Source organism: Myotis myotis, unplaced genomic scaffold (genome assembly GCF_014108235.1).
Source record: "Myotis myotis isolate mMyoMyo1 unplaced genomic scaffold, mMyoMyo1.p scaffold_m19_p_13, whole genome shotgun sequence".
In the NCBI taxonomy this organism is placed as follows: Eukaryota; Metazoa; Chordata; class Mammalia; order Chiroptera; family Vespertilionidae; genus Myotis; species Myotis myotis.
Window position 1 is genome coordinate 18060456 of NW_023416317.1, and position 24671 is coordinate 18085126.

A 24671-nucleotide genomic window follows, 5' to 3' on the forward strand; every position below is an offset into this window, starting at 1 on the left:
TTCTGCATGAGTGATGTGTCAGCAGAATGGCAGACCACCTTACAATTCCACCTGCTTTTGTTTTCTATCAAAATGTTTCTCTAAACACCAGACTTATGTCATTTCTGTGTACAGACAGTCCTTGCTTTGCATACTACGGACTGCCTGTATTCATTTAGAAAAGTCAGGTTAATTGATTGGGTGCCGTTTTCTCCCTCCTTATCTCCCTCCTTCCTGCACTCTCTTTGGTAGCTTAGGGATCTGCCCGAGTTGATTCTTGCCTGCTGCCAGGGTAACTCGGCATCCTCCACAGGCTCGCATCTCCTGTGGGCTCGCACCCTCCACGTACTTGCATCCTTCGTGGGCTTGCATCCTCCATGGGCTTGCATCCTCCATGGGCTTGCATCCCCCATGAGCTTGCCTCCACATCTGCTTCTTCCCGATACTTGTGTGTGGGACATCACATGTGCACATTCTCTCTGTTGGTTTCAGTAGATAGAATCCTGTGGGGATAGTCTGCCTGGAGCTTCAGTGGAGGACAGGGCACTCAGAAACCTTTGGTTTCCTCTGTTCAAATGGTCGTGTCTGTAGACCCGAGTGAAGGAGTCAGGCTGTTGCTGAGTGATCACCCACCCCTGCTGGCTGTTCTGTAGCTGGGAGTCCCCTGTCTGGTCTGTGACACAGCCAGTGTCCTTCCTCAGCCCTCTCCACCCCAGGAACCCAATTCTGAATCTACCCAATTCAGAGCCACTTTTCCAAAACACGATTCCCACCGTGTCTTTGACTTTGCTTAGCATCTTTCCTGTCTTTCTTTTTTCCCTACAAGATTCAGTCCAGACTCCTTAGCCGGGCCTTTAAGACCCTCCCTCATGTGGCCTCTGCTCATTTGTCTCCCTTGTTACCTGCTATATCAAAGCCAAATCAAATTATGCCACACACACACACACACACACACACACACACACACACACTCTGCCATGTTACATCCCTGTACCTATGAACTCATGGTGTGTGCTCTGTCCAGAGTGTAGCTCTCTCCCCTCCCTGATCCATTTGCTAAACTCCAGCCCAGCTTTCAGGACCTTCCCCTCCCACCAGCGACGCCTCTCCCACCTGCACCCTTCTTCCACGCAGGCAGGCCGGTCAGCCTTCCCTCCAGCTCTCACGCTGCCCCAAACTTGCCTCTTCCCTAGCACTTGCCACACATTGGTTATGTGCCTGCCCTCCTGCCAAGCCACTGCCTTTGCCTATGTCTCCGCAGTGGCTGGCTGGGAGTGGCATGCAGTGAACCTTTGGGTGGATGGCTGGATATGTCTTTGGGTAGAGCATATCCTGAAGTTAGCAATAGCTATGTCCTTGTTTGTCGTTTCCCAAGAGCCTTGTCACACAAAAAGAAGAAAATACAATTTTCCGCACACTGTGAGGAGTCATTCTTCCTACGTGCCCAGTCCTGCAGAGCCTGTCCCAGTCAGCAGCAGTGCAGGCCCCTGTGACCTTCACGGCTTATGGAGCAAGTACCTTAACTTGACATTGTAGGCACTGTGTGTGCATTTTGCTTTGTTATCACTGTGGAAAGCTACTGAATGTCTATCTTTTCTTTCAGTCAAACGCTTCCGAGAACCAAAGCATGAAAGACGTCCGTGGAGGATATGGTAGGTATTTAAATATTAGCTCATTCCTAGAATGGTTTGGATGGTTTGGGGGAGGGAGGGGATGGAATGTGAGCAATTATACATAACAAAGTGTTGGACTCCCTTAATGAATTAATCATTAGGAACTATGAATGATATGAAAGCATTTCCATTTCTCAGATACATGTTGAGCCCTACCTTTGTTCTCTCCTCACTCTTGTCCTATTTTAGAAGGTGGGAGATAACACAGAAGCATCTGTCTGTGCTGCAGGCTCTGTAGTAACGGCTCCCTGTTATATTATGTTAAGCCCTCAGGTTCTGTAGTCTATATGCACGAGCAAAAAATAATCTAACTTTGGAGATTAGTCAAATGCACCACGTAAATGCTTCTGTCCCCAAAGCTAGTCTTTCTCGGTCCTAGGTTGACCCTGTGGTGACAGTTTTTCCTCCATAAAAATGGCGGTAAAGCTCAGACATAGCTTCTATAGACATAACTCCAACAAAGAAGTCACTCGCAAGGCGACGGTTACCTAGCCCGGGATCGGCAAACAGTGGCCTGCAGACCCGTTCTAACTCACTGTCTGTTTTCATAAATGAAGTCTTATAGGAATGGTAGTGACTACGGCCACTTTTAGGCTACAGTGACAGTGTTGAGTAATTGCTGCAGAGAACAACAGCCCACAGAGCCTGCAATATTTATTCTCCGACCCTTTACAGAAAAGGTCTGCCCACCCCGACCCTGTCTGTTGTTACCGGCAATAGCTGACGGTGGCTCAGGGCTTCAGCTGCAGACCTGGATTTGGGCGGGGCTGTTTAACCGTGCACAGCACTTAGCTCAGTGCTAGTGGGGTCGAGTGGGAGCTCCTTAAACTAGAGGCACCTTGCACTTCATCACAAAGCTGGGATCAGACATTTCATTATAAAGTAACAGGAAATGAAAAAGGAAAAACATGTTTGAAATGTGTTGAATGTGTTTAAATATATGGGGGGGGTGGTGCAAAAATAGGTTTACAGTTGTGAGTATGGGAAACAGTTTATTCTTTTATTACTATTCATTAATTACTAGAGGCCCAGTGCATGAATTCATGTACAGGGTGGGGGGGTGTCCCTCAGCCCAGCCTGCACCCTCTCCAATCTGGGACCCCTTGAGGGATGTCTGACTGCCCGTTTAGGCCTGAACCCAGTGGGATCAGGCCTAAATGGGCAGTCGGACATCCGTCTCACAATCCAGGACTGCTGGCTCCCAACCACTTGCCTACCTGCCTGCCTGATCACCCCCTAACCACTCCCCTGCCAGCCTGATCGATGCATAACTGCTCCCCTGCCAGCCCGATTGCCCCTAACTGTCCTCCCCTGCAGGCCTGGGTTCTCCCAACTGCCCTCCCCTACAGGCCTGGTCCTCCCCAACTACCCTCCCCTGCATGCCTGGTTGCTCCCAACTGTCCTCCCCTGCAGGCCTGGTCGCCCCCAACTGCCCTCCCCTGCTGTCCTGGTCCCCCCCAACTGCCCTCCCCTGCAGGCCTGGTTCCCCCTAACTGCCCTCCCCTGCAGGCCTGGTCACCCCCAACTGACCTCCCCTGCAGGCCTGGTCACCCCCAACTGCCCTCCCCTGCAAGCCATCTTTGACCACATGGGGGCGGCCATCTTGTGTGTTGGAGTGATGGTCAATTTGCATGTTATCTCTTTATTAGATAAGATTGTATTATTTTCCATGTGAACAACTGTAAACCTACTTTCGCTTACCCTGTATGTTATTAATCAGTGGCCTTTTAGGGATTTGAGTGCAGTGTTATTAAAGGTTTTGAAAAGTCACTGAATCACCAAGCCTGGGTTAGTACTGATGGCCCAGGAAGAGGTGATTAGTAATTGGAAGTTGGGGTCTCCCAGTGGCTTTTTTCCTACTTTAGACTTAGCTTTTTCCCAGATTGGTTACTCCCCTCCTGTCAGTGTGATCACCAGTGCCAATCCTATTTTGTACAGGTTTCTAGACACTTCCAAACAAGCCATAGGAATGCTGTTCATCCACTTTGCCAATGTGTACCTAGCGGATCTCACCGAAGAGGACCCTTGCTCACTGTAAGTGGTTCGTATTTGAGTACAAACATCACCTGTCCCATCACTAAAAATGTCTTTCTGCTGCCAGCCATGTTTCCTCTCACTCGGGGAGGGGCAGCTTGCTTTGTCCTCTGCTCCTCCGAGAGGTCTGAGTTCTGCCAATCAATCTGAGTTCTGTTTCTTGGCTCTCTGGTACCCTTATGTCTCCCAGCTTCCCGGCTGGGCAGCACGATGTCCTGTGCTGGGACAGGACACACATTGGGCTTCTCTGTGATGTCAGCCACTCAGGTTTGAAGCCATTGTTGACCGTCTTTGACCTCTTGACCCGAAGAGCATGGGTTGTTCCACCTTGTCAGTGCAGTGTGCCTTCCACACAGCCCCAGAGCAATCTGCCTGAAACCCCCATTGGGCCATCATACGCTGTCCTCCCTGCTGACAGCACCTCTCTCACTCAGCAGATGGAGTGGAAAGGGAGGCTCACCTGCCTTATCCTGACTCCATCTACTACCTTCCTGGCTCAGACTTGGTGCTTCAGCCATGGTAGAGTGACTCCTGGTGGCTCTCAGCCCTGCCAGCTATCTCCTGCCTCTGTGCATTTGCCAGCTTCCCTCTGCCTGGGATGCCCTCCAGTCCTGCCCTGTCTCTATGGGAGAAGGGGGTGGAGGGCTGATGAGTTCCTTGCCAAGAGGTTTCTTGTGCATTTAAGATCATTTGGACTAGAAGATTCTTTTAAGCTTCTTTTTTGGTGACAGTGTGCAGTTTTGAGATTTAGTAAGACCTGGGTAAGGTTGTGATCTGTTTGGATGTCATCCCAAGCAGGTGACTGGAAGGGCGATCATCCTGCAGGGGAGATGGTTAGGAAAGGGCCTTGTCCTTCTGGTCCTTGAGCCCAGTAGCAAGCCCATGACACCCTCTGGTGAATCGTCCTGATGTCATTGGTGGAGGTAGTCTGAGAGCCAGCTCTGTGTCCTAGAGGTGCTGGGGCCGGAAAACTTAACTCCTGGTACAGCCGTGGCCACATCACTCCCCCTTGCATCAACAAAAAGAAGATGCCTCGGCTTTAGGCAGGACATGACAGACTGAACCACAGTCAGGATGGGGCTGTTGTCAGACCTCGAGTGCGTGACCCGCAGGAAAAGGGATCCAAGATAGGGCTTGGGGTGATGAAAAGAGCAGAGGCCAGACTGAGAGGCCAGACTTCGGGAGGGTGGCTTAACTTCTTTGAGCCTCAGTTTCCTCCTCTGTCCTGTGTGTCCTACCAGATCCCCAGGATCAGAGCTTTCATCAGATGATGAGTAGCCCCATTGAAACCATAGGGACACTTACCAGTGAAGATGTGAATAGCTCAGTTGGAGGATACAGTGGGGCCTTGACTTACGAGTTTCCCGACTAATGAGTTTTTCGAGATACGAGCCGTCTCTCGGCCGATTTTTTGCTTTGAGTTGCGAGCTAAAATTCGGATACCCCACCTCTAGTTGGCGCAGCGAACATCACAGTGAACGCCACAACATCAGCCCAGCATCACGTGTCTCACTCGTTCACTTTTTGATTTGACATACGAGTAATTTGAGTTACGAGCTCTGTCACGGAACGAATTAAACTTGTAAGTCAAGGCCCCACTGTATTGCCGTTAAAACTTTGGGAGGACACGAAAGCTCCAGCAGTCATTGAGGAGTTGCTGGGTGGGAGACTAGAAGGCAGAGCAGGCATTGTTTGGGGAATGAGAGGTGCCCGCCCTCCGGTCTTCTCACCTCTCAGGGCCCTGATCACTCAGCGGAGTGTGCACCCCCTGGTGTCAGGGCTGTGCACAGCGAAGCCTGGGCCTTGAAGAGTGAGTGCTGCCCTGGGGTTTATGCCAGGCCCACCTTCGCTTTGTCCTGTGACTTTTCACAGGTGGAGGAAAGGTTGGGCTAGACCTGGGGCATCTTGGGAGTCTGCAGACCTAGAAGGGGAGCTAGTTTCAGCTCAGGAAGAGGAGAAACAGGGTTGAGCTGCTTCCTGTGGCTTTAGGAGTCCCCTGCGTTGGGGATGCTGCTTTGGGTGGGAGGTGAGCCTTTCTGACATCCAGGGTTCAGTGCCTCTGAGGGGCTGCTGTTCTATGAACACCTCTCTCTAGTGCTTACTTACTGTTGGCAGGTACTGTCTCTATATATTGACTCATTTGATCCTTGTAACAGCCCTGCAGTGTCGATACTTTGATTATCCTCATTTACAGTTGGGGGACTGAGGCACAGAGTGATTTTATAGCTCACAGGAAAGAGTGAGGGAGCTAGGATTTGAACCCAGCCAGTCTGGCCCCCACACAATACTGACTGCCATGGCACCTCACCTATGCTGAGTTCAGAGTAGAGAGGTTTCTGTCTTTATCCCAAGGCTGCAAATAAATACTTGGTGAGGGAACGAGTGAGCTAACACATGTACAGGCACATCTCAGATGTTGCAGGTTCGGTTCCAGGCCCCCACAGCAAAGCGGGTATCACAGTAAAGCGAGGGGTAATCAATCTTCTTGCTGTTGGAGGGTCTTGCCTTCAGTTTGTTAAAAATGTATCCTCTGTGAAGCACAGTGAATGGAGGTATGCCTGCAATGTGCAGTAGGTGTTCTCACTATTTTTGGGACGGGTCTCAGATGTGAGAACCACTTGAAACCAATTAGATGTGAGCATCTAAGAGCAGCATAGCCTGGGGCTGTGAATGTGGAGAAATTGTCTTGGAAGCAGTTGCTAGTCCTTCCGTCTCTGGTCTGAGAGTGACCCCTGGTGATTTTAAAGAGGAAGGGCAGGCGGGAGGCAACGCCGCCCCTCCCTCTGGTTTCCCGGCCACTCCAGGGCCCTGACCACACCGAGCAGAGTGTGCACCCTCTGGTGTCAGAGGGCTGTGCATGCCACCAAAGCCCGGGCCTTGGGGTGGGGGCTGGGTCTGCATAAAATGCCTCAAGCCTCAGCCACCCGAAAGCACTGCACGTGGTCTGTGGAGTCCAGAGCTGCTCTGGGGGTTCTGAGCCCTGTGGCATCTGAGAGGGTAGAGCGGCCCAGTGACTGCTTGTCTCCTGCGGTCTGTCTGAAGAGCTGGGCCTGTGGCCAGTGGTGCCCGGAGAGATCTTGGTGCAGGGCCCCCAGGAGAGGGCCAGTGGGCAAGGGGCCTTGCCTTGGTGAGGTCAGGCAGGTGGAAACAGACACGATGAGCAAGTGGTCGTGGTGGGCCTAGCCTTCTGCCTCTCTCCTCCCCTCTCCTTCAGCATCTGGCCTTTTCCATGGGAAGTAAAGCTCACTCCTTAGAAACCCTGACTTGCACTTGTCTCCATGGCAGGCTTAGAAGCACAGGGGGAGTGAGGCTGGGCGGCCCTGCCCTCTTTGGTCTGAGAGCCCCCAGGGCCATTTCCTGAGCTGCCTGGTGCAGTGGCACTGACTGGGGGCCTTGGGTGGGCTGGACTATCAGGGAGTGAACAGTTATGGAGCAGGTATTTTTATTAAGTTCTGTTTTCCTGTTGACTTCCTTGGCTGTTTCCATTCTGTCTTATGTCGAGTCTTTGTTTTGGCAGAAGCACTTGTGGTCTTTCAGGTTTCTCTGCCTCCTCCACCCCTCCCTCGAGCTGTCCAGCCCCTGAAGAGGGGCTGCACACTGCACAGGGCCCTTCCCCGGGGCTCCCAGAGGAGAACGCTGCGGCCTCCTGCTCAGGCACATCAACGGCTCTCTGCCAGAGCCAGGCCAGGCAGAGTGCTGGCCCGTCAGCCCTGACGCTGGCTCTGGTCAGCACACAGGCCCGACTCTGGCTCTGGCTCCCTGACGGTGCCACTGTGCCCTCTCCTCACAGGTACCTCATCAACTTCCTCCTGGACGCCACCGTGGGCATGCTGCTCATCTACCTGGGGGTGCGTGCCGTCAGCGTCCTGGTGGAGTGGCAGCAGTGGGAGTCCCTGCGCTTTGGCGAATATGGTAACGTACCATGGACACTGGCGGGGAATGCGGGGGATTCCTAGAGGGGCTCCTTGCCCTGTGCAGCCCTCCAGGCCAGTGGATTCAGAGACGATTCAGGAGCTGGTGGCTGTCTCTTTCGTGGTGGAGGGACTGGTTCTGGGTCCCGAGTGCCATCCTCCCCCAGCGTCAGAGTGCCCTGCGTCGGGGCATGTGGGTGCTCACTTCACTGCTTGGCTTCAGTCTTGTAGCAGGAGACACACTAAATGCAGAGAGGACAGCGCTGGCCTCTTCCACCAGAGGGCACTAGTGGCCCACATACAGAGTCATGAGGCCACCGCACTGGGCCAAGCTGCCACCTCCTTAGAGAGATGGGGGTGGCTCTTGGTTTGGAGGTGCTCAGTAGGGAGCTGCCCCTCTTTCTGTTTGTCCTCTCCTTGGGCCGTTTTATTACAAAAAGTCAGGACTGGAGGGTCCATCCCCCTGGGTTCGTCACCTTGCTACCTCCTATGGGCTGGCCTCCCCCCCAGCATCTGACACGTACAGTCACCAAGGACACCAGTTCGATCCTCACTCGCAGAGATGCGACTTAAAGCAGGTGACTTACGATGCTGGCCCAGCTTCGACTCCCTTGCACCTTGTCAGACCGCATGGGACACAGCTTGGGTAGGAGGCTGCCCCGTGCTGGTCCTGAGCACAGATGCCGTTTACTCTGCACTCCCAGAAAAACGGCCGATGTGGCCTCCACGGGGCTGCGGGCGAGGGTGCTTTCTCCGGGCTCTGCCACAGCCTGGTGACTCAGGACCTGGCGACTCAGGACCTGGTGACTCAGGACCTGGGGATTCGGGGTCAGGGGACAGCAGCTCCCTCCACCGTCACAGCTGGCCCTGCTGCCTGGAGGAAGGAGCTCCTGTTCTCGGTGGGAACAGCATACGTGGAACCTTCGCCGTGAAAGGTGCACACAGCTCAAGAGGGAGGGAATACAGGTGGAAATCTGGGTCCTCCTCGCCTTTCCTGGGCCCGAGGGCTGCTCACTCCTACATGACCCAACACTCACTAGAGACTGACATTTTAAAGGGGGAACCGATTTGTGGAGCAGGCTGTGATGAGTGCCTGGGGTATTTCTAGAAATCTTAGTAATTGTCTGTCTCCATTGAGGGGCGATGAGCTCAGGGGAGGGCTTTTCTTAGCCTCGTTACCTGATGCCTGGTGAGTCACTGACCTAAGATAGTGTCCGACACACACGTGTGCTCCTGTGGCTCCAGGGAAGCCTTCCGAGGAGCCCTGAGTCATGGACTCCTCAATTGGAGGATGGAAACGGACGCAGTGCACATGGACCAAAGCAGCAGCATCCTCAGGCATAGGATAGGCACCCTGTGGGGTTGAGCGACACAGGAAGCTCACCCTCCCAGTGCCTGGGGTGGCTCCTGGCTGCCACCCTGGGTTCCTCAGCCTCCCGTCAGCTCCGAGAACAGTGCTCATCACTGCTTCCTTGCTGTTAAGATCCTTCTGGAAGGCAGGGTTCTCAACACTCGCTTACCGGTGCCCAGGAAGTCCACCACAGCCAGTCGTGAGCCACTCGGTGACCTGGGAGTGGCAATCGGGTCTGGTCCTGATACACCAGGCATTATGGTTCCACCTGTTCCGGGGTATTTTTTCTGCATCTCCAAGAGTAGACTGGGAGGAAGAAGGCAGTGGGTGTTTGAATCTATTTCCATGCCAGCCTCCTCTTACCCGATTGGCCCCTGCCCTTGGGCCACCACTGCTGCCTTCGGGAGTCCGCGTTATCGCACCAGGGTGTCTCCAGAGGAAGCACTTGATCACGGACCGTCTCGAGTCCTCCCACCCCAGGTGCTGGAGGATAGTGTGTGTTCTCCGTCACCCGATTTCTATTTCTGCCCATTTCTTTTGTTTCTGTTGCTCTTACAACACAGTATCACAAAGTTGGTGGCTTAACACGGCACAAACTTGTTACCTTACAGTCCCTAATTCAGATGTGAGACGTGGGTCTCATGGACTGAAACCCTGGTGTCAGCAGGACTGGTTCTTTCTGGGTCTCTCAGAGCAGAGTCCATTTCCTGGCCTCTGCCAGCCCCCGAGGCTGCCTGCAGTCCTTGGCTGGGGGCCCCTTCCTCCTCCTCCAGAGCCAGCAACAGCAGGTTGAGTTCCTCTCACATCCAGTCACTCGGACCTTCTGCCACCTCCCTGGACTCTGAAGTGCCCTTGTGATGACACGCCCGCCCCCCCCCCCCCCGACTCTGTCTTAGAGTCAGCAGACTAGCAATTCCATTTGCAGTCTTAATTCCCTTCGGCCACGTTCCCTGACGTGTTCACAGGTTCTGGGGACTAACGTGGCCGTCTCTGTGGGACCATCATTCTGCCGGCCACACCTGTCAGCCAGCCGTCCGTTTGAGGCAGCCGTTCCATGTGGACCCCAGAGCGCTCTTCTCAGTAAATGAAGAAGAGGGGCTTGTTGTCTAGGTGCTTCCATGGCCCCTAGAAGAGAAGGTGAACTTGCTAACAAGAACATGGGCCTTGGGGAATGCCACCCAGCCCCGAGGGCTGAGACCGGCCCAGGCGCTGCGTGGTGTCTGCAGTTTGGTGACCGGGCTGCTCTCCCCGGTCTGTGTCCCGTGGGCACCAGTGGTCCGTGGCCTTGGCCGCCCGTCCTGCCCTCACGCTCCCTTCTAAAACCTCTCTAGATACAGACGTGGTCCCTCCTCTTGGCCCCTTTCCTGTAATTGATCCTGAGGAAATAATTCAACAAAGCAAAGCGTCCATGTGCCAGAGGGTGTCCGGCGTGGTAAAAAGCGTGACACAGCAAGAATGAATGCCTGGCTTGTTGGTCCTTAAAAGATGAGACCTCGGGGAACATAAGACTCTCAAATGGAACAGAAATCAGAAAAACAGCACGTGGCCTCATGATGCGCAGGAGGAAATGACGTGAGAGTCCGGTTACGCTTGATTTTTTCCTTTTTCCATGTGTTTTTTTTTTCACTTATTAAAGCATCTAAATGAGAAAGAGGCAGCTGCCGCTAAGTTGTGGCTCTGAAACACAGAGCAGCGTGAGGGGCAGGAGGCAGATGAGAGAACAGTCCCTCTTGTCAGCCACTTAAAAGTGAAGAGCACAGGGAGCAGACACACTGAGCAAGTCGGTTTCTTTAGAGAGTGAGTGAGTGTTGCCACTTGTTCTGTTGACTCTTGAACACTCTCGTCCCCACTCAGGTATTTGCTACCAGTGCTTTCTTTCTGGCTGTCCCCTGTCTTACTTAACGGTTTTTTACAAATATCTTGACCTGTCATTTTTGAGAACTTCTCTCCGTAAGGTAAGGTAGTCTGCTGAACTACAAAACTCCCCTGTAGATCTAGCTGGGAGAGATTGTGCTTCTGAAATGACGGTTTGGCTCACATGTGTCGTCTCCCAGAAGTGGAAGTAGATAGGGTGACCTCCGGAGAGGCAACGATGTCTTCTGCGTGCTTTCTGCACGCTTCTCCCAGGGTTTTCCAGAAAAGGGAATGGCCTGCTGTGTCCATGACAGCTGCACGAAGGCATTCCCTGCGCTCCCACTGGGTGCAGCGAGCAGGCTCGGCAGGGCTGCGGCCTCCGGCGCTGGTGCCGGCACAGGGATTGCCACAAAAACGATAGCATCGAATGAGGAGCTGGAGATTTCTCTCTGGGCCACATTCTTTCCTCAGCCTGGATCGGGGCCTTTGCCTGCCTTGAAATGTTACTCTCCAGCCCCTCCTCTGGCCAGCAGCCTCCCTCACCCTTCCTCTCCCCTGGGTCTCCCATTGGGGAGGCGTGTGTTGCTCCTCAGAGGCCCATCCCGTGGGTCCTGCCTTTCACTGAGGAAGTAGATCTCTCCCTGGAGGGGCTGGTCCTCCACCCTTCTAGTTCCTTTTGAAACATCTGGAGGCATATCTGGGCCTGAGTGTCCCCTCCTGTGGACCAGTGGATTCCTTCACTTCTCAAGCATAGTGACTGATGGGACCTCAGGGGACCCTCTGTCAGCCCCGAGGCACAGCCCATCTCTCCCGGCCTTTGGACTTCCTTGTCCCCAGTCCAAGGTGTTTTGGGTGCCCCATCCCAGGCAGAATCTGAATTCCTCCAGAGGCACATTTCTGCTTTTAGGGCTGAAGCAGCAGGGGAGTAGGGAGAGGGCGTGGGATATGAACAAGGAGGTTGTTTGCTGCCTTCATAATTCAAAAATGTTGGCCGCTCATGGTGGGGGGCGGGGGGGGGCAGCACCACAGTCACTGGAAAAATCAACAGTGGGTAATAATAGCAGCCTTGCTTAACACAGCTCCTGCTGCCAGCGGACACACAGAGCCAGCGTCTGGGCTCCAGCAGCAGGCACTCACTAACTTGATGCGTTTTCATTATGTCTTAGAACCTCTTGAAAGAAAAGACACTCTGGTATCTCCAAATTAGGAATTCTCTAGTTTTGTTTTAAACACCCACATTTGTCGGTCCGGGCAGAGGTGATTCTTGGTGCTTTGGGGGTTCATTGAGTAGCTTTAGAGTCGGGGTTCTGGCATGGGGCAGGGCTGTGGGAAGTGGTGGGGAGGCGTCGCCAGCCTGGGTCCCACTTGGAGCTGCGTGACCGAGCGCCCACTCTCCCGGCAGGAGACCCTCTGCAGTGCGGAGCCTGGGTCGGCCAGTGTGCGCTGTACATCGTGATCATGATGTTTGAAAAAGCTGTTGTCTTCATCATCCTCCTGATACTTCAGTGGAAGAAGGTTTGCCTCTTGCCTCTTCATTAGCTCTCTGAGACACTAAGACAGTACTCCTTCCCCTTGCCACACCAGCCCAATTGGAAAACCAAATTTGTGGTTGGTTTATTTGTTTTTAGCTCCATAAGTAGACCCTTGATTTGGTCTGATATGGCAGCTGCTGGCTACCTAACAAGAGCAGTAACGAGTCAGTTTCTTTACTTCGCACCATCCACTTCAATGACACAGACATCTGCTCCAGATTAAGCCAATGGGACACGTATATAAATCCCATGAAAATGCAGTCCTGTCTGATGTTAGTCTTCAGGCCTTGCAACACCGAGTGTCAGGCAGGTGTTCATTACATCTGCAGATGCCTTCTTCACACATCTCTCCCGGCCAAGGTTAACCGAGCCTTTGGGTGCCAGAGGCAGCAGCTGGTCACACATTGTTCCCAGGTTCCCTCGACCCTGCCTCTGCCTTCTGCCCTCTGGCCCCGGCCCAGTGTACATACACCTTCACTGCCTCCTTCCTCCACGTGCCCATGAGCCTCTGGGAACAGATGGCTCTGCCATCCTTTGGCTTTATTTGTGGCTGAGTTTTATTTTTTGAGAAAACAAATCAAGGTGTTTATAGAGCCATAGTCCAGGAGGTGGTGGGGGTGCAGGGTTTCGGTGAGAAAGTGGTCTGGCACCTCAGTGGTGGTGTCTGACGTGACCTCACTGCCCACGTCCACACCTCAGGGAGCACTGACTGCTCCAGTGGTCTCCAGGAGGGTCCCTCGTCAGCGTTCAAACCTGGGGACTGTGCAGCCCTGAGTGTGAGGTGCTAGGGTGAATGTCTGACCTACGGGCCCCTCCTTCCAAGCACTTTCTCTGTGGCCTCCCCCACCTCACGGAGTCTGCTTCTCTTTCCAGGTGGCCCTGTTGAATCCCATTGAAAACCCAGACCTGAAGCTGGCCATCGTCATGCTGATCGTCCCCTTCTTTGTCAATGTCAGTGCCATGTTGCATTTTTTTACCCCAGTTAGCGCCCTGCCTTCCGACAGCTCTCGGGTCCCACCCGACCTGGAAATGGCATGGTGGGGTGGCTGCCTTGCCAGGCAGATCCCTGCCCCAGGGCCTCTGTGCAAGGAGGAGGGTCCTAGGGACTTTGTCCTGCCCTCCCTGCCCGGTGGCCTCCTGCCAAGGTTCCCACCTGTGTGACAGCGACTTCTCGGTGAGAATCATTAGGTCAGCTATTCTCACCACAGTTTCAAGAGAAACTCACAGGCACACCGGCTAGCAGTTAGGAGATATGAGAAGAAACCGTAAAGGAACCTGGGTTTGACAGATGTGACCGGGTGCTGGCTGACCGGCCCAGGAAGGAGCTGGGGGACTTGGTCCCAGGCCCCACTCATCAGTGGCTGGGGCCAGGCCCCAGGCAGGCTGTCTCATCGGTTACCACCACAGTAACCCTGGGGATAAAGAGGGCAGGGCTTTCTCTGATAAGAAAGCAAAGGAGATAGAGATGAGGACTCTCTCTTTAAGCTTCTGAGCGATAGGGGGATGGATAAGGTTTTTCTCTGCCTGGTCAGGTGCTGTCATCGGGAGTGGGAAGGATGGGGGTGTGGGGCTGCCCTGCTTTGCTTTCACACATGGCTTATCCCGAGTAATCTGTACCTTTCCTCCCTACAGGCTTTGATGTTCTGGGTAGTGGACAATTTCCTCATGAGAAAGGGGAGGACGAAAGCTAAACTGGAGGAAAGGGGAGCCAACCAGGACTCAAGGAATGGGAGCAAGGTCCGCTACCGAAGGGCCGCATCCCATGAGGAGTCGGAGTCGGAGGTAGGGCCGAGCCTCATGCTGCTGACCTGAGGGGTCTCACGTCAGCCAGCGGGAGGGAGACGGTTCCCCTGCCGCCTGGACCCCTTCCTGCTGCCCCGTGAGCCTTCCCAGGGTAGGAAGGTGGAGGCCCTGCTCGGGGTGGCTCCCCCCGGGCTCCCCACGCCGGTGGAGAAAGACAGGAAAGGGAGGAACTGCCTTGTGCCAGGGACGCTGTCAAGGCCTCTCACGGGCCTGACCGTGGCCTTGAAGCATCGAGGTATTTGACTCCCTGAACCGCTAACAAGCGAGGGAAGTGTTGGCTGAGCCCAGGAAACGTCTGAAATGTAGGGGTCCTCATCTCTTATTTTCAAGTTTCCTAACTTGAAGATTTGGGCCTGAGGGAGACTCCTGGTCATCAACAGGAGCGCGAGGTCAGGCTGTGTTTCCTGGGCAGCTGGCGGCACCCACGTGCCACTTCTGTGCTGCCGGCGGGGCAGGCTGCCCCGTGAGAGCCCTTGTTCAGCTTCCCCGGTGCTGCCCAGGGGGGCTTCAGAAATGGCCGAGAGCGTGTCTCCCCCAAGAGGCCGCCATAGGCGGGGAGGAGAAGGCGGTGCCTGGACAGCTCAGCATGACCACAAGGCCTGCTGATGAGGCATTGGCAGAACCCTGGGAGGACCCTGGGGCAGTCCGTGTCACTCCTGGGCTTCCTGAGGGAGATCTGAAAGCGGAATAGATGGCAGAACGGGGAACCCTGGCATCTGGCCTGGGCCGGTCGTGTTGTAGGAGCTCCGTGAACTTGAGGTGAGGCTCAGCGTTGCAGGCAGCCTCTGTGCAGGGAGGAGCAGACGTCACGTAGCGGGTCATGTGGGTGACGGCCAGAGCAGCAGGGATTCGGAGGATCGACCAGAATGACAGAGGAGGCGGAGGTCTGAGCCCGATGGGCGAGGGCTTGGCGATCCAGGCTGAGGCGCTAGGCGTGCTCGTGTCCACTCAGCCAGGGCTTCAGCAGCCCGTGGAGGGGGGTGGGGTGGGCCTGCTTGTCCCCCTCTGTAAAGTAGCCTCCCGTCACACTCTTCTAAAGAAATACAAGACTGAGGCCTGGAGGGGCTGGCACCCCGTGCCGGGGTCCAGGGCGGGCAGAGGAAGAGGCACCGCCGGCGGTGACACAGGGCCGTGCCTCTCCGCTGCCTCAGATCCTGATCTCGGCCGATGACGAGATGGAGGAGTCCGACGTGGAGGATGACCTCTGCAGACTGACGCCCCTGAGGCCTGCGAAGAAGAAGAAGCACCGCTTCGGGCTGCCTGTATGACGCATCCTGTGCGGGTCAGGTCTGGGGGCCGGCTGCTCTGCAGCCTCCCTCCTCCCCTCCTCTCTCCCTCCTCTTCTACCTCCGTCCTCGCGCTCTGCCCACTCCCAGCGACCGGACCGTGACTGGAGAGAGGGAGGAAGAGCCGGCGCCGAGCGGGTCGCGGCTGTTGGAGGTCCCCACTCAGTTGCACTACAAACACTGACCAAATATGCAAGCCAGGCGTTTTCTTCCTTTGTTGTCGTCCGATGTTGTGAGGGACCCCGGAGCCCTGTCGGGTGTCCGGCGGGGTGGCCATGAGGAAAAAGCTCACGCGCACACAGACTGGGTAGAGCCCCTCCCCAGGGCCGGGGAGTGAAGACATAACAGGTTTGGGGCTAAAAGTCACTCATTGACGGAGTTGGAACCGCAGTGCTTTCTTACTCAAAATGGATTTTATAACTCTTGATTTCTAAAGCCGGTTTCACGAGACGTCACAGTGTTCATGTTTTTTGAGTATGTGTTTATTTCCTATGGGACTAATGGGCAAAACTTAGATTTTTAAGTCTTCCGTATGCTGTTGACTTTTATATTTTTAAGTTATATTTTCATACTATTTAAAAAGTCTTTTTAACCCCCAAAGAAATGGGTTCGTTTGCCTTTCATGGGATGGTGGGAGGAAGAAGCCGAGGGTTTTTTATTTGCAATATGGTTAGGTAATCTGTGATAAGATAGGGTAGCGAGCACAGTAGGAATGGAGATGGATCCTTATCGGAGGTCAGCAAACTCAGTGGGTCTGTAAAGGTCGGCCCGAGCAGGAGGCAGCTGGCCCAGACGTGGGTGCAGTGCCCCTGTGCATGCCAGGCCCTGCGGCTCCTTGGCCTTCCTGCTGGCAGGGCAGAGGTCTCAGTTCAATTGGACCAACAAAAGGGGCTAAGAGGTCTTAGTGTCCAGAGAAATTGAGGCTGCAAGGCCAGTGCTGTTTGTTCCTCGCCTCTCCTCAGCACCTCCAAGTCTGCGGTTTAGAATGTCGCCTCAGCCTCCATGCCTCCCCTGGCGCAGCCTTCAGAACCAGCCTTTGGACCCGGCTCCAGGTCAGGCTGCCCCGGCCTGTTATCGTGTCCATTTATTTTGCACAAGAGTCTGGAGAACACCTGCCTGACCAAATGGTCCTGTTTTTCACATACTCCAGGGCAGGGGGGTGGCTGCATCCACAGCCAGGACAAGGTGCTTCTAACTGTGTCTCCCCCCCCCGGGCAGTGGCCCCCACTCAGCCTGGGCAGGGGCCCCGGTGGCTTTGGGAGTCTGCCGACTGGCAGTGGATTGGGCTGATGGGCACTTGCCTGCTGTGGATGCAGCGAGGTGGAGTGGCCCAGTGTTGTGTCAAGCCCGAGGCAGCCATGGAAGTTTAGGAACAGAATACCCGCTGCTGAGGTGTGAGCTGAAAGTGAGGCAGGTGCAGGGAGGCCACCCCGCCCAGAACCTTCTCTCTAGATCTACACAAAAATGTCTTCGCTTAGGAAGATTGGGTCTGAATTGTCACGTGTGAGGCAAGCTGTTAAGCCGGGCATCCCGGGCTTGTCCTCTGCCTCGCACCCTCTTCCCTAGAGTCCCCAGGCCAGAGGGCTGAGGGCGCCGGATCTGTGACTGCAGCAGGAGAGAAGAGGCGAGGCGGGGCGGGGCATCGTGTGAGATTGGGGAGGGTCTCCTTTCTCACATCGCTTCTGCTCTCCTGTTGCACCAGTCGCCCCTCCCAACCCCTGGCTGTGTTGGTGGGTGTCTCCTCACTAGAACTGGCATTTGGGAGGACCGGGACTGGTGTTCCTGCTAGACAGCAGTCCCTCGTGGCATCGCTGCCTCTCCTTCCTTTTTGCTCCTATTTCATTTTGATTTGAACAACCTGTGTCCACAGCTGTTTTTGTACCTTCTGAGCTCAGCATCAGAGCTTCATTTTCAGTCTCGAGTTCCTAATGTGTCCAAACTGGAGACGGGGTAGAAGAACCATAGTCCGTGAACGATGGAAACTGGGTCATATAGACTCAGGTTATCTGCCCATCTCAAGGCTTGTCCCAGCGCCTACTGGGTAGTGGGTTTGGAGGGGGACAGAGGCTGTGAGTGCGTGGTGGTTTCTCCCTGTATCCTGATCTTCAGTAAGGGCTTTGGTCTCGGAGCTGCAGCTGCAAAGCTGGCTAACTAGGGGATGGTGTCTGACCACAGAGGGCCTTGTGCTGTGTGGGCCTGGACAGCGTGGCCTCATGCACACATCATTTCTATGGGAGTGCGTCCTGCGTCACAGGGACTTTCTGTCGGGACTTCCTCCCGAGCTGTCCTCCCTCTCTGGGCAAATTTCCTCACCACCTGCTCCAAGGTGCCTTATGAGGTGCAGCTCTCCAGCCACATGACAAGCATCACTGTGCTTGAGAAACCACAGAACACCAACTGGGTATTGTCCACCGTTCGTCTCATTTGTCAGAATCTGGACCTTGGCCAAGACAACCATGGTGGGAACTTGTAAGTCAGGGTCTTGAACAAGTTCCTTGTAACAAGCGGAAATCACCTGATGAGGTGGAACTGCCACATCCGAATGGAAGAGACTATTGTGGCCCTTCTTTCCTTTTGCTCTCTGTGCTACGGGAGTGTAAGGAGGGGTGCTGGTGAGGCCCAAGTAGCCGTCCGTGGCTGCAGCCTGCAGACCTGCAAGGTGAAGGTCTGTGGCCCTTCGGCTCGCCCTCGGGTACGCTGGTGGCCGCCTGCCTCAAGCTTTAACTTGCACCCCTTCCTGGCAACAGGGAGTCCTGGGTTAAGGTTGGCCCCTCACACCTCTACAGGGAAAATATGTAACGGCTCAAATCCAAGTTGTGTCTTCCCCTCAGCAGTGTAGGCCGTGGCTGCTGCCCAGAGGCCCCTCTGAAGGGGCCCCACAGCTGCGGGCCACTCTGCCCTCCACACTGCAGTTCACTGGCCTTTTTGCATCCGGACCAGCATAGGTGGCACTGGGGATGCCCTACCAGCCAGGGCAGCCACTTTGTAGGGTGTCGGGCAGCTTTTAGGAACTTCACACACTTGCAACTAGGAGGGGAGAGCGCTCTGTTTACCCTGTGGGATGTTGGTGGCCTCAAGGGCTTTGTTCTCAGCGAGGGAACCTCTGGTCCAACTGTCATCGGCACCTTGAGCTCCTGGGCGGTGGATTGGTTTAACTTGGTTTCTCTTTTCATGAAGTTTATTAGAAGCCAGGCCTATGTGAGCAAACCATGGCCTCCTTCCACTGTCTGCCTAAGGGGTGTTTAATCGGTGGTGTTACGATTCACAAAAACACATTTTTGAAATAAAAGGGAAGACAATGTACTTACATTATAAAATGGTTTACAATAAAATTTGATGTCTTGCTACATTTTTTTTTAAAGAAGCCATCACTTTTATGGCTGTTGGTGTGTGTTCTCTTGAGTTGAAACAGCTTAGTGGGGTCAAGAAAATTTCCCCAGTGGGTTGGAAGGTTCTCCCCAAGAAACAGTGCAAGCGGACCTTACATCACCTCGTAGCAGATGTGGGAACCAAAACCTGCTGAGAAGAAAACCCCAACATACTCTTGCCATTTCCACTTCCCTGCTAATGTGAGTAAAAGCTTCCCTGGGGAGCAAGTGGTGCTGGGAGATGGAGTGTGAGGAGTGAGCATCCCACAGCCTTGTCCCTGAGGCCACGGGCCTACAAGGCAGGTGCCTCCCTGGGCAGAGCCAGCTGGGGGGCAGAGCCAGCTGGGGGACAGTGAGGAAGCACTCATTGGGGAGCTGGGCCCTCATAGACCGGGTCTGCCCTCGGTGTCTCTTGGCCCTGTTCGGAGCCCTGGGTCTCTGCCCATAGCTGTCCGAAGGCATTCCTCATGTCAGCACTCGTCTCAGATGGAGTCTGGCAGTCTTCGCATTGGCCTCCGGGGTCAGGACCAGGCAGGAGGGGATTTGGGTGGGGTTTGAGGAGTGACCAAATGCCAACCTGGTTGGGTCCTGTCTGCTTGGAGCCTTTGAGTATAAAAATAACCTCACACTACTGCCCACACCCACCCCAGGCCTAGAGTCCTGTGGGGGTCTTCCCTTCAAGGACGGGTATTGGGAGCCAGTAGCAGAGAACTACATGGCCCTTGCGGGGGCCCTTGGCCTGCCCCTCCCTCCACAGGCCAATGCCTGCAGCGGGCTTCTCTGTCTCCCAGCCTCTTCAGCAGCCTAGTGTCCCAGGCCAGGGGCCTGTCGATGACCTTGTCTCGGGGGCTCAGTGCTGTTCCTGCCATCAGCTCACCCTCAGCCACAAAGTACGGTTTCCTCCTGGTCCTTTACGCTCTTCATCCCTTTGCTGAACGTGCTCGGGGAGCCAGACAAAGGACGGGGCATCAGCAGGGCCACAGATGGAGAGTTCCCCAGGCTTCCTGTGGCCGCAGTCTCCACCCGTGACCCAGGGGTGCCCTGTGCTCCACCGTGAGCCCAGGGAACTCGCAGTGAGCAGAGCTCGCGAGAGGCAGTCAGGGAGGCCCGCCCTGCTGCTGTGCAGGGCGGGTGTCTTTCCTCCGGAATCAGGGAAGGGGTAGAAGAGAAAGAAAAACAAGCCCAAAGCGGTCAGCCTGGGATGGACTGTCACAGATGGACAGCCCCTACTGCCACGCACATTCCAGCACCCACATTCATAAACACGAGTCGCTGCCAGTCCCAGCACCTCCCGCTTGGAAGTAGAGCAGCTGTCTCTGAGGGTGCAGGCTCCCCAGCTGTCTGTCACCAGGGCCACAGCCCCCTGGGCAGAAGTGCTCAGCGATCCCCTCTCATCTCCGAGAATAAACTCTGAAGCCAGTGGCTGTGTGGACCTGAATCATCGGGGTCGGGGAGCCGGTCGGAGCAGGGGGAGTGACTTCCCAGGACGGGCAAGGGGACTATATAAGCTCCGGAGGGCTGGGCACCCAGATCTCTCCCACCAGCTCCTGCTGCCAGAGAGGAGCCTTCGGAGCAGCTCTCACTCAGCACCCACCATGTCCCAGGTAGGAGGGCCCAGCACGGTGTGTTGGTACGGTGGGGGTTTGGGGTGGGGGGTGGACAGCTGGACACGGTCATCTCTGGCAGCTGTGTCTTGAGCTGAGCTCCAGGCATAAACACAGGAGCTCTGCAGCCCCTGGGAGGTGGGGAGTCCCCGCCCACCTTATCTGAGGGACCCTGTTCAGCTTGGGTTTATGGCATTCCGTGGCTTGTTAGGAGGGGTAGGGAAAATGGGTGGTACTTCTAGATCTTGGGTGTGAGGAAGCTGCTCGCGGAACTGGCAGTTTGTGCACCTTTATAGCTGTGTGTGTGTGTGTGTGTGTGTACACATGTGAGGCTGGATCTGTGGGTGTACATTCAGTCCGGGTGTCTCCAGCAGGATGTGTATCTGTAGGGTATACTGTGTTGCCCAGGAGCACAGCCAAGGCTCAGGGACCAGGGAGTCTGCGCCTGCCCCTAGGGCTTAGGAAGGAGGAAGGCCTCAGACTCGCGGACACCTGGGGTTGAGGGAGGGTAGACACTGAGGCTGGGTGTCCCAGCTCTGGAGGGACAGTCAGACCAGTCTGCTCCATGGGTAGATGCTGACGGGAATGTGACTTCATGGGCATCTGATTCCTCTACCCCATTCCCACCCCAGAGCCTGCACGGTAAATCCTGGCAGTTTGGGAGGAGAGGGGCAAACCCAAGGGACCCTCTGCACCCCCCTCAGAGCAGGTCTTGGATTTCACCGAAAGCCTGGAATTCAACCTCAGAGCGAGCGCCTTTCCCCTTTGCCCACTGTGCCCAAGCTCGAGCTTGGCCAGCCAGGCACACAGTGTGAGGCCACGGCTCCCAGTCTGGGGAAAAGGACAGAGAGACTCAGGGTTGGGGGGTCAGTGGGTGATGCATCGTCTGGAAGACTTCCTGGATGAATGGGGCCTTGGACTGGCTTGAATTGAGTGAGCAGGGAGAGGTGGGAATGAACGGGTCTTGGCCTGAAGGCCTGGGTTCTAAGGAGGCTCTGGTCTCTCCAAGGCTGGCCCCGAGCGAGCCCCCATCAAGAAGAAGCGCCCCCCTGTGAAGGAGGAGGACCTGAAGGGGGCCCGAGGGAACCTGACCAAGAACCAGGCGATCAAGTCCAAGACCTACCAGGTCATGCAGGAGTGTGGTGAGTGTTCTCAGGGGGCTGGGGGCCGAGGGGGTGCAGATGTGTGTCAGTAGGAGGGGGTGAGCTGGGGGGTCCTATGGGTCTTTTCTAAGAATCCAGAGCTCAGGGGCTTCCCACAAAAGAGGCTTTCCGTCGCCAGGAGCCTGGGCTGGGCCTCTGACCTCCCCATCCTGCCCGCAGAGCAAGCCGGCGTTGCCGCACCATCTGTGTTCAGCCGCACCCGGACCGGCACTGAGACCGTCTTTGATAAGCCGAAAGCTGGGCCTGCCAAGAGTGTCTTTGGCTGAGAAGTACATGGCACGCCACCCCCTGGGCACTGACAACACCTAGACACAGGAGTCTTTCCCAAGAACTCTGTCATGCCAGCACTGCCCTGCTCCCCTGTTGCCGCTGGGACTGCCACGCCTCCCCCCTCACCCTGGCCCCTCAGCCCAGGCCCTCTGTGCCAGGCCCTGGGAAACACCAATAAAGAGGATGCCCAAGCGGCCCCGGCATTTGGAGAGTGTTCTTGGGAACTGGCATGGCCCCTGCGTGCGGGTGGACATGGTCTGTGCCCTCCATGTCTTTGGGAGGGTCCTTATGATCCTGAGGTGCTATTGCCACTGCCCCATCCTAGCAAGAGCCTGGGGTGTGGGGATCTGGTGCTGATCTGTGTGACCTCAGACCATCTCCCCTCTTCTGAGGCTGTTTCCCCTTGTATGTGACAAGGGAGGTGAGCTGAGGCCCAGTGCACAAAACAGGCCACGTGCACAGAGTGAAGCAGGTGGGGCCCGGGCTGCCCCTCCCCCTGCCTTCCACAGAAGCCAGCCAGATGCTCCTCAGGCCCCCAAGGCTCTGCAAGAGCCAGGGACCTTGCGGGCCGCCTCCCTCTGCGCCCTTGTTCCGCCTCCTCACCATCTTGCATCCCTCACAGACAAAGCCACGCCAAGGCTCCTGTGGCCAGTGGCAGTCTGCTTCCTGAGCTGCTCACCTCCCAACTCCAGGTGAACCTCCCCTTGTCCCTCCCACAGCTCTGCCTGAGGCCTGGGAAGTCTGGGCTCTGGGCTTGTGTGAGATCCTTTCCTCTTCAGGCCTCAGTGTCCCCTGTGTGCATGGAGCTCTCAGATTCAGGGAGTACGAAGGCCTGTCCAGCTGTGACAGCAAGACCATGGACAGCCCAGGACTGAGCTGGCAGGGCCTGGGCTCCCATGCTTGGCTGAGGGCTGTGCCCGTAGGCCCTCTGCCCTGCCTGTCCCCTGGGCAGGTGGAGCTGGCTGCACTGAACCTTTCCCACGTCCCGGCCTACCCTCGCCTCCTTAAATAGCTGTTCTCAGGCTGGGCCTGTGTTCTCCGCCCTGAGGGAGCAGACCTGCTGTGGGGACAGGGCCTGGGCCAGCTCACTGGGCTCCTTGGGGAGCCTCCTCCCCCAGCGTGTCAAAGGCGGTATGGCCCCCCCTCTGATGCCAATCATATCAGAGCCGAAGGGCGAGCGGTGCCGTTATGCACAGAGATGAGGCTTCTGGCTGGAGTCCCCAGAAGGAAGGGGAGCAACCACAGGCAGCTCCAAAGTCCAGGATGCCCTTCTCCCAGTGCCATTGCAGGGCTGCTGGAGGAGACCCCTCCCAGCCCTCTGCAGGCCCGTCACTGCCCAGGGTCCCAAGATAACTGCCCTTCTCCCTCCCCAGGCGAGTGTCAGGAGTCCTCCTTCACCAGCCCAGGATTTGGCACACGCCACACTTGTCTGCACCATCTTTACCCCATCTGTGGCCATTGGCCCATGGGCTAAGCTTTCCCTGAGCCACCAGAGGGGCACACGCACCAGCAGTGTCTGGATCCTGTTATTTATTCATTTTTATTGCTCTTTGTTTTTAGAGCGTTTCCACTTTAGCCCTGGCTGGTATGGCTCAGTTGGTTGGAGAGTCGTCAAAAGGTGGGGGGTTTCATCCCCGGTGCTGGTGCCTACAGGAGGCAACCGGTACATGTTTCTCTCTCACATCCATGTCTCTCTCTTCCTTTCTCTCTCCCCCTCCCTCTCCCTCCCTCTCTCCCTGCTTCCCTTCCTTTAAAACTAATTTTTAAAAAAATCATTTCAACTTTATTAAAGGAAAATCTAAAGTCATCAGTAATCCTACCCCAAGCCTGGGGCCACCGTCCATGGGTCTGGGCTGGTGACAAGGGCACTGCCTTGGTGTGCTGACAGAGCAGCCATCTGTCCTTTCTCCTTCAATCCATGACTCATGGATCCCTTGGCATGACTGACGTCCATGCAGGTCACCTGTGTGTACAGGCCACCACAGGGAATCACCCCCTGCAGGAGCTCTGTCCCTTCTGGTTTGTTCCACACGTTCAGTAAATTCCCCAGAGGGAGGCCTCTCGGTTTCTGTTGCCAAAGTGCAGGTCTTGTGTTGGGGGCCTTGCTGGAGTTGAACCCAGAGCCCTGGCTAGGTTAATGGGGCCTGAACAGCAGCCTGGGGCCCCAGGAGAGAGAAGGGTCTCCTGGGCCCAGCCTCTCTCACCCCAGAAATAAGGCAGATCCACCCTGCCTTGACCCTAGCAGGTGTTGCCCCACTCAGACACCCCAAGGAGTGCTCAGGGCCTGCAGGGCCCCACTGCCCAGTCACACCAACCTGGCCTGCAGGCTCTTTCCTCCCCGAAGCTGCCCCCGCCCTCCTCTTCCCAGCCACCCCTCTGTCTCCTCCAGGCTGGGCTGATGGGGAGTGGGCTGGTTCACTGTTGTGTCCCCAAGCCCCAGGGCGCTTGTTGGTGGACCGACTGGTGTAAAGGGTAATGGTGACCTGGGAAGGTTCTAGACCTTTCAGAACGCATGCCAGTACCTAGTTCCCACCTGAGCCTGCCTTTCCTCGGTATAGCAGGTCCTGGAATAATGCCCTTTTATTCAACCTCTTTAGATTATCATGTTGATGAGGAAAAATGTCAATTCCTAGTGGGGCCACTGTGTGGAGTTTATTGGCCTCCCCATGTCTTTGGATTTTCTCCATGGTTTCCTCCCACATCCCCAAGATGTGCACGTGAGGTGAACCGGTGTGTCTCCATTGTTCCAGTCTAGTGTGGGTGTGTGTCAGTGTGACCTTCGATGGAGGGGTGTCCTGTGCAGGTTGGGGTCTCACCTTTTATACTCTGAGCTGGTGGGAGAG

The 24671-nt window shown here is 55.6% G+C and overlaps 1 protein-coding gene and 1 pseudogene across 2 annotated transcripts in view; both read left to right on the forward strand.

Annotated features, from left to right (window-relative positions):
* STIMATE (STIM activating enhancer) overlaps positions 1-18787 on the forward strand; it is a 46035-nt gene extending 27248 nt beyond the window's left edge. Inside the window, exons 2-9 of one of the 2 annotated variants that reach the window (XM_036331934.1) lie at positions 1355-1489; positions 1583-1631; positions 3591-3686; positions 7477-7598; positions 12205-12317; positions 13208-13285; positions 13967-14116; positions 15289-18787. In XM_036331934.1, coding sequence (XP_036187827.1) covers positions 1355-1489; positions 1583-1631; positions 3591-3686; positions 7477-7598; positions 12205-12317; positions 13208-13285; positions 13967-14116; positions 15289-15405 — 860 coding nt within the window. In that variant the 3' untranslated portion in view covers positions 15406-18787. The remainder of the gene's footprint in view (positions 1-1354; positions 1490-1582; positions 1632-3590; positions 3687-7476; positions 7599-12204; positions 12318-13207; positions 13286-13966; positions 14117-15288) is intronic. The other variant, XM_036331935.1, reaches the window with a different exon arrangement.
* A 140-nt stretch (positions 18788-18927) lies between these two features.
* LOC118667987 lies at positions 18928-22031 on the forward strand (annotated as a pseudogene).
* Positions 22032-24671: the final 2640 nt, after the last annotated feature.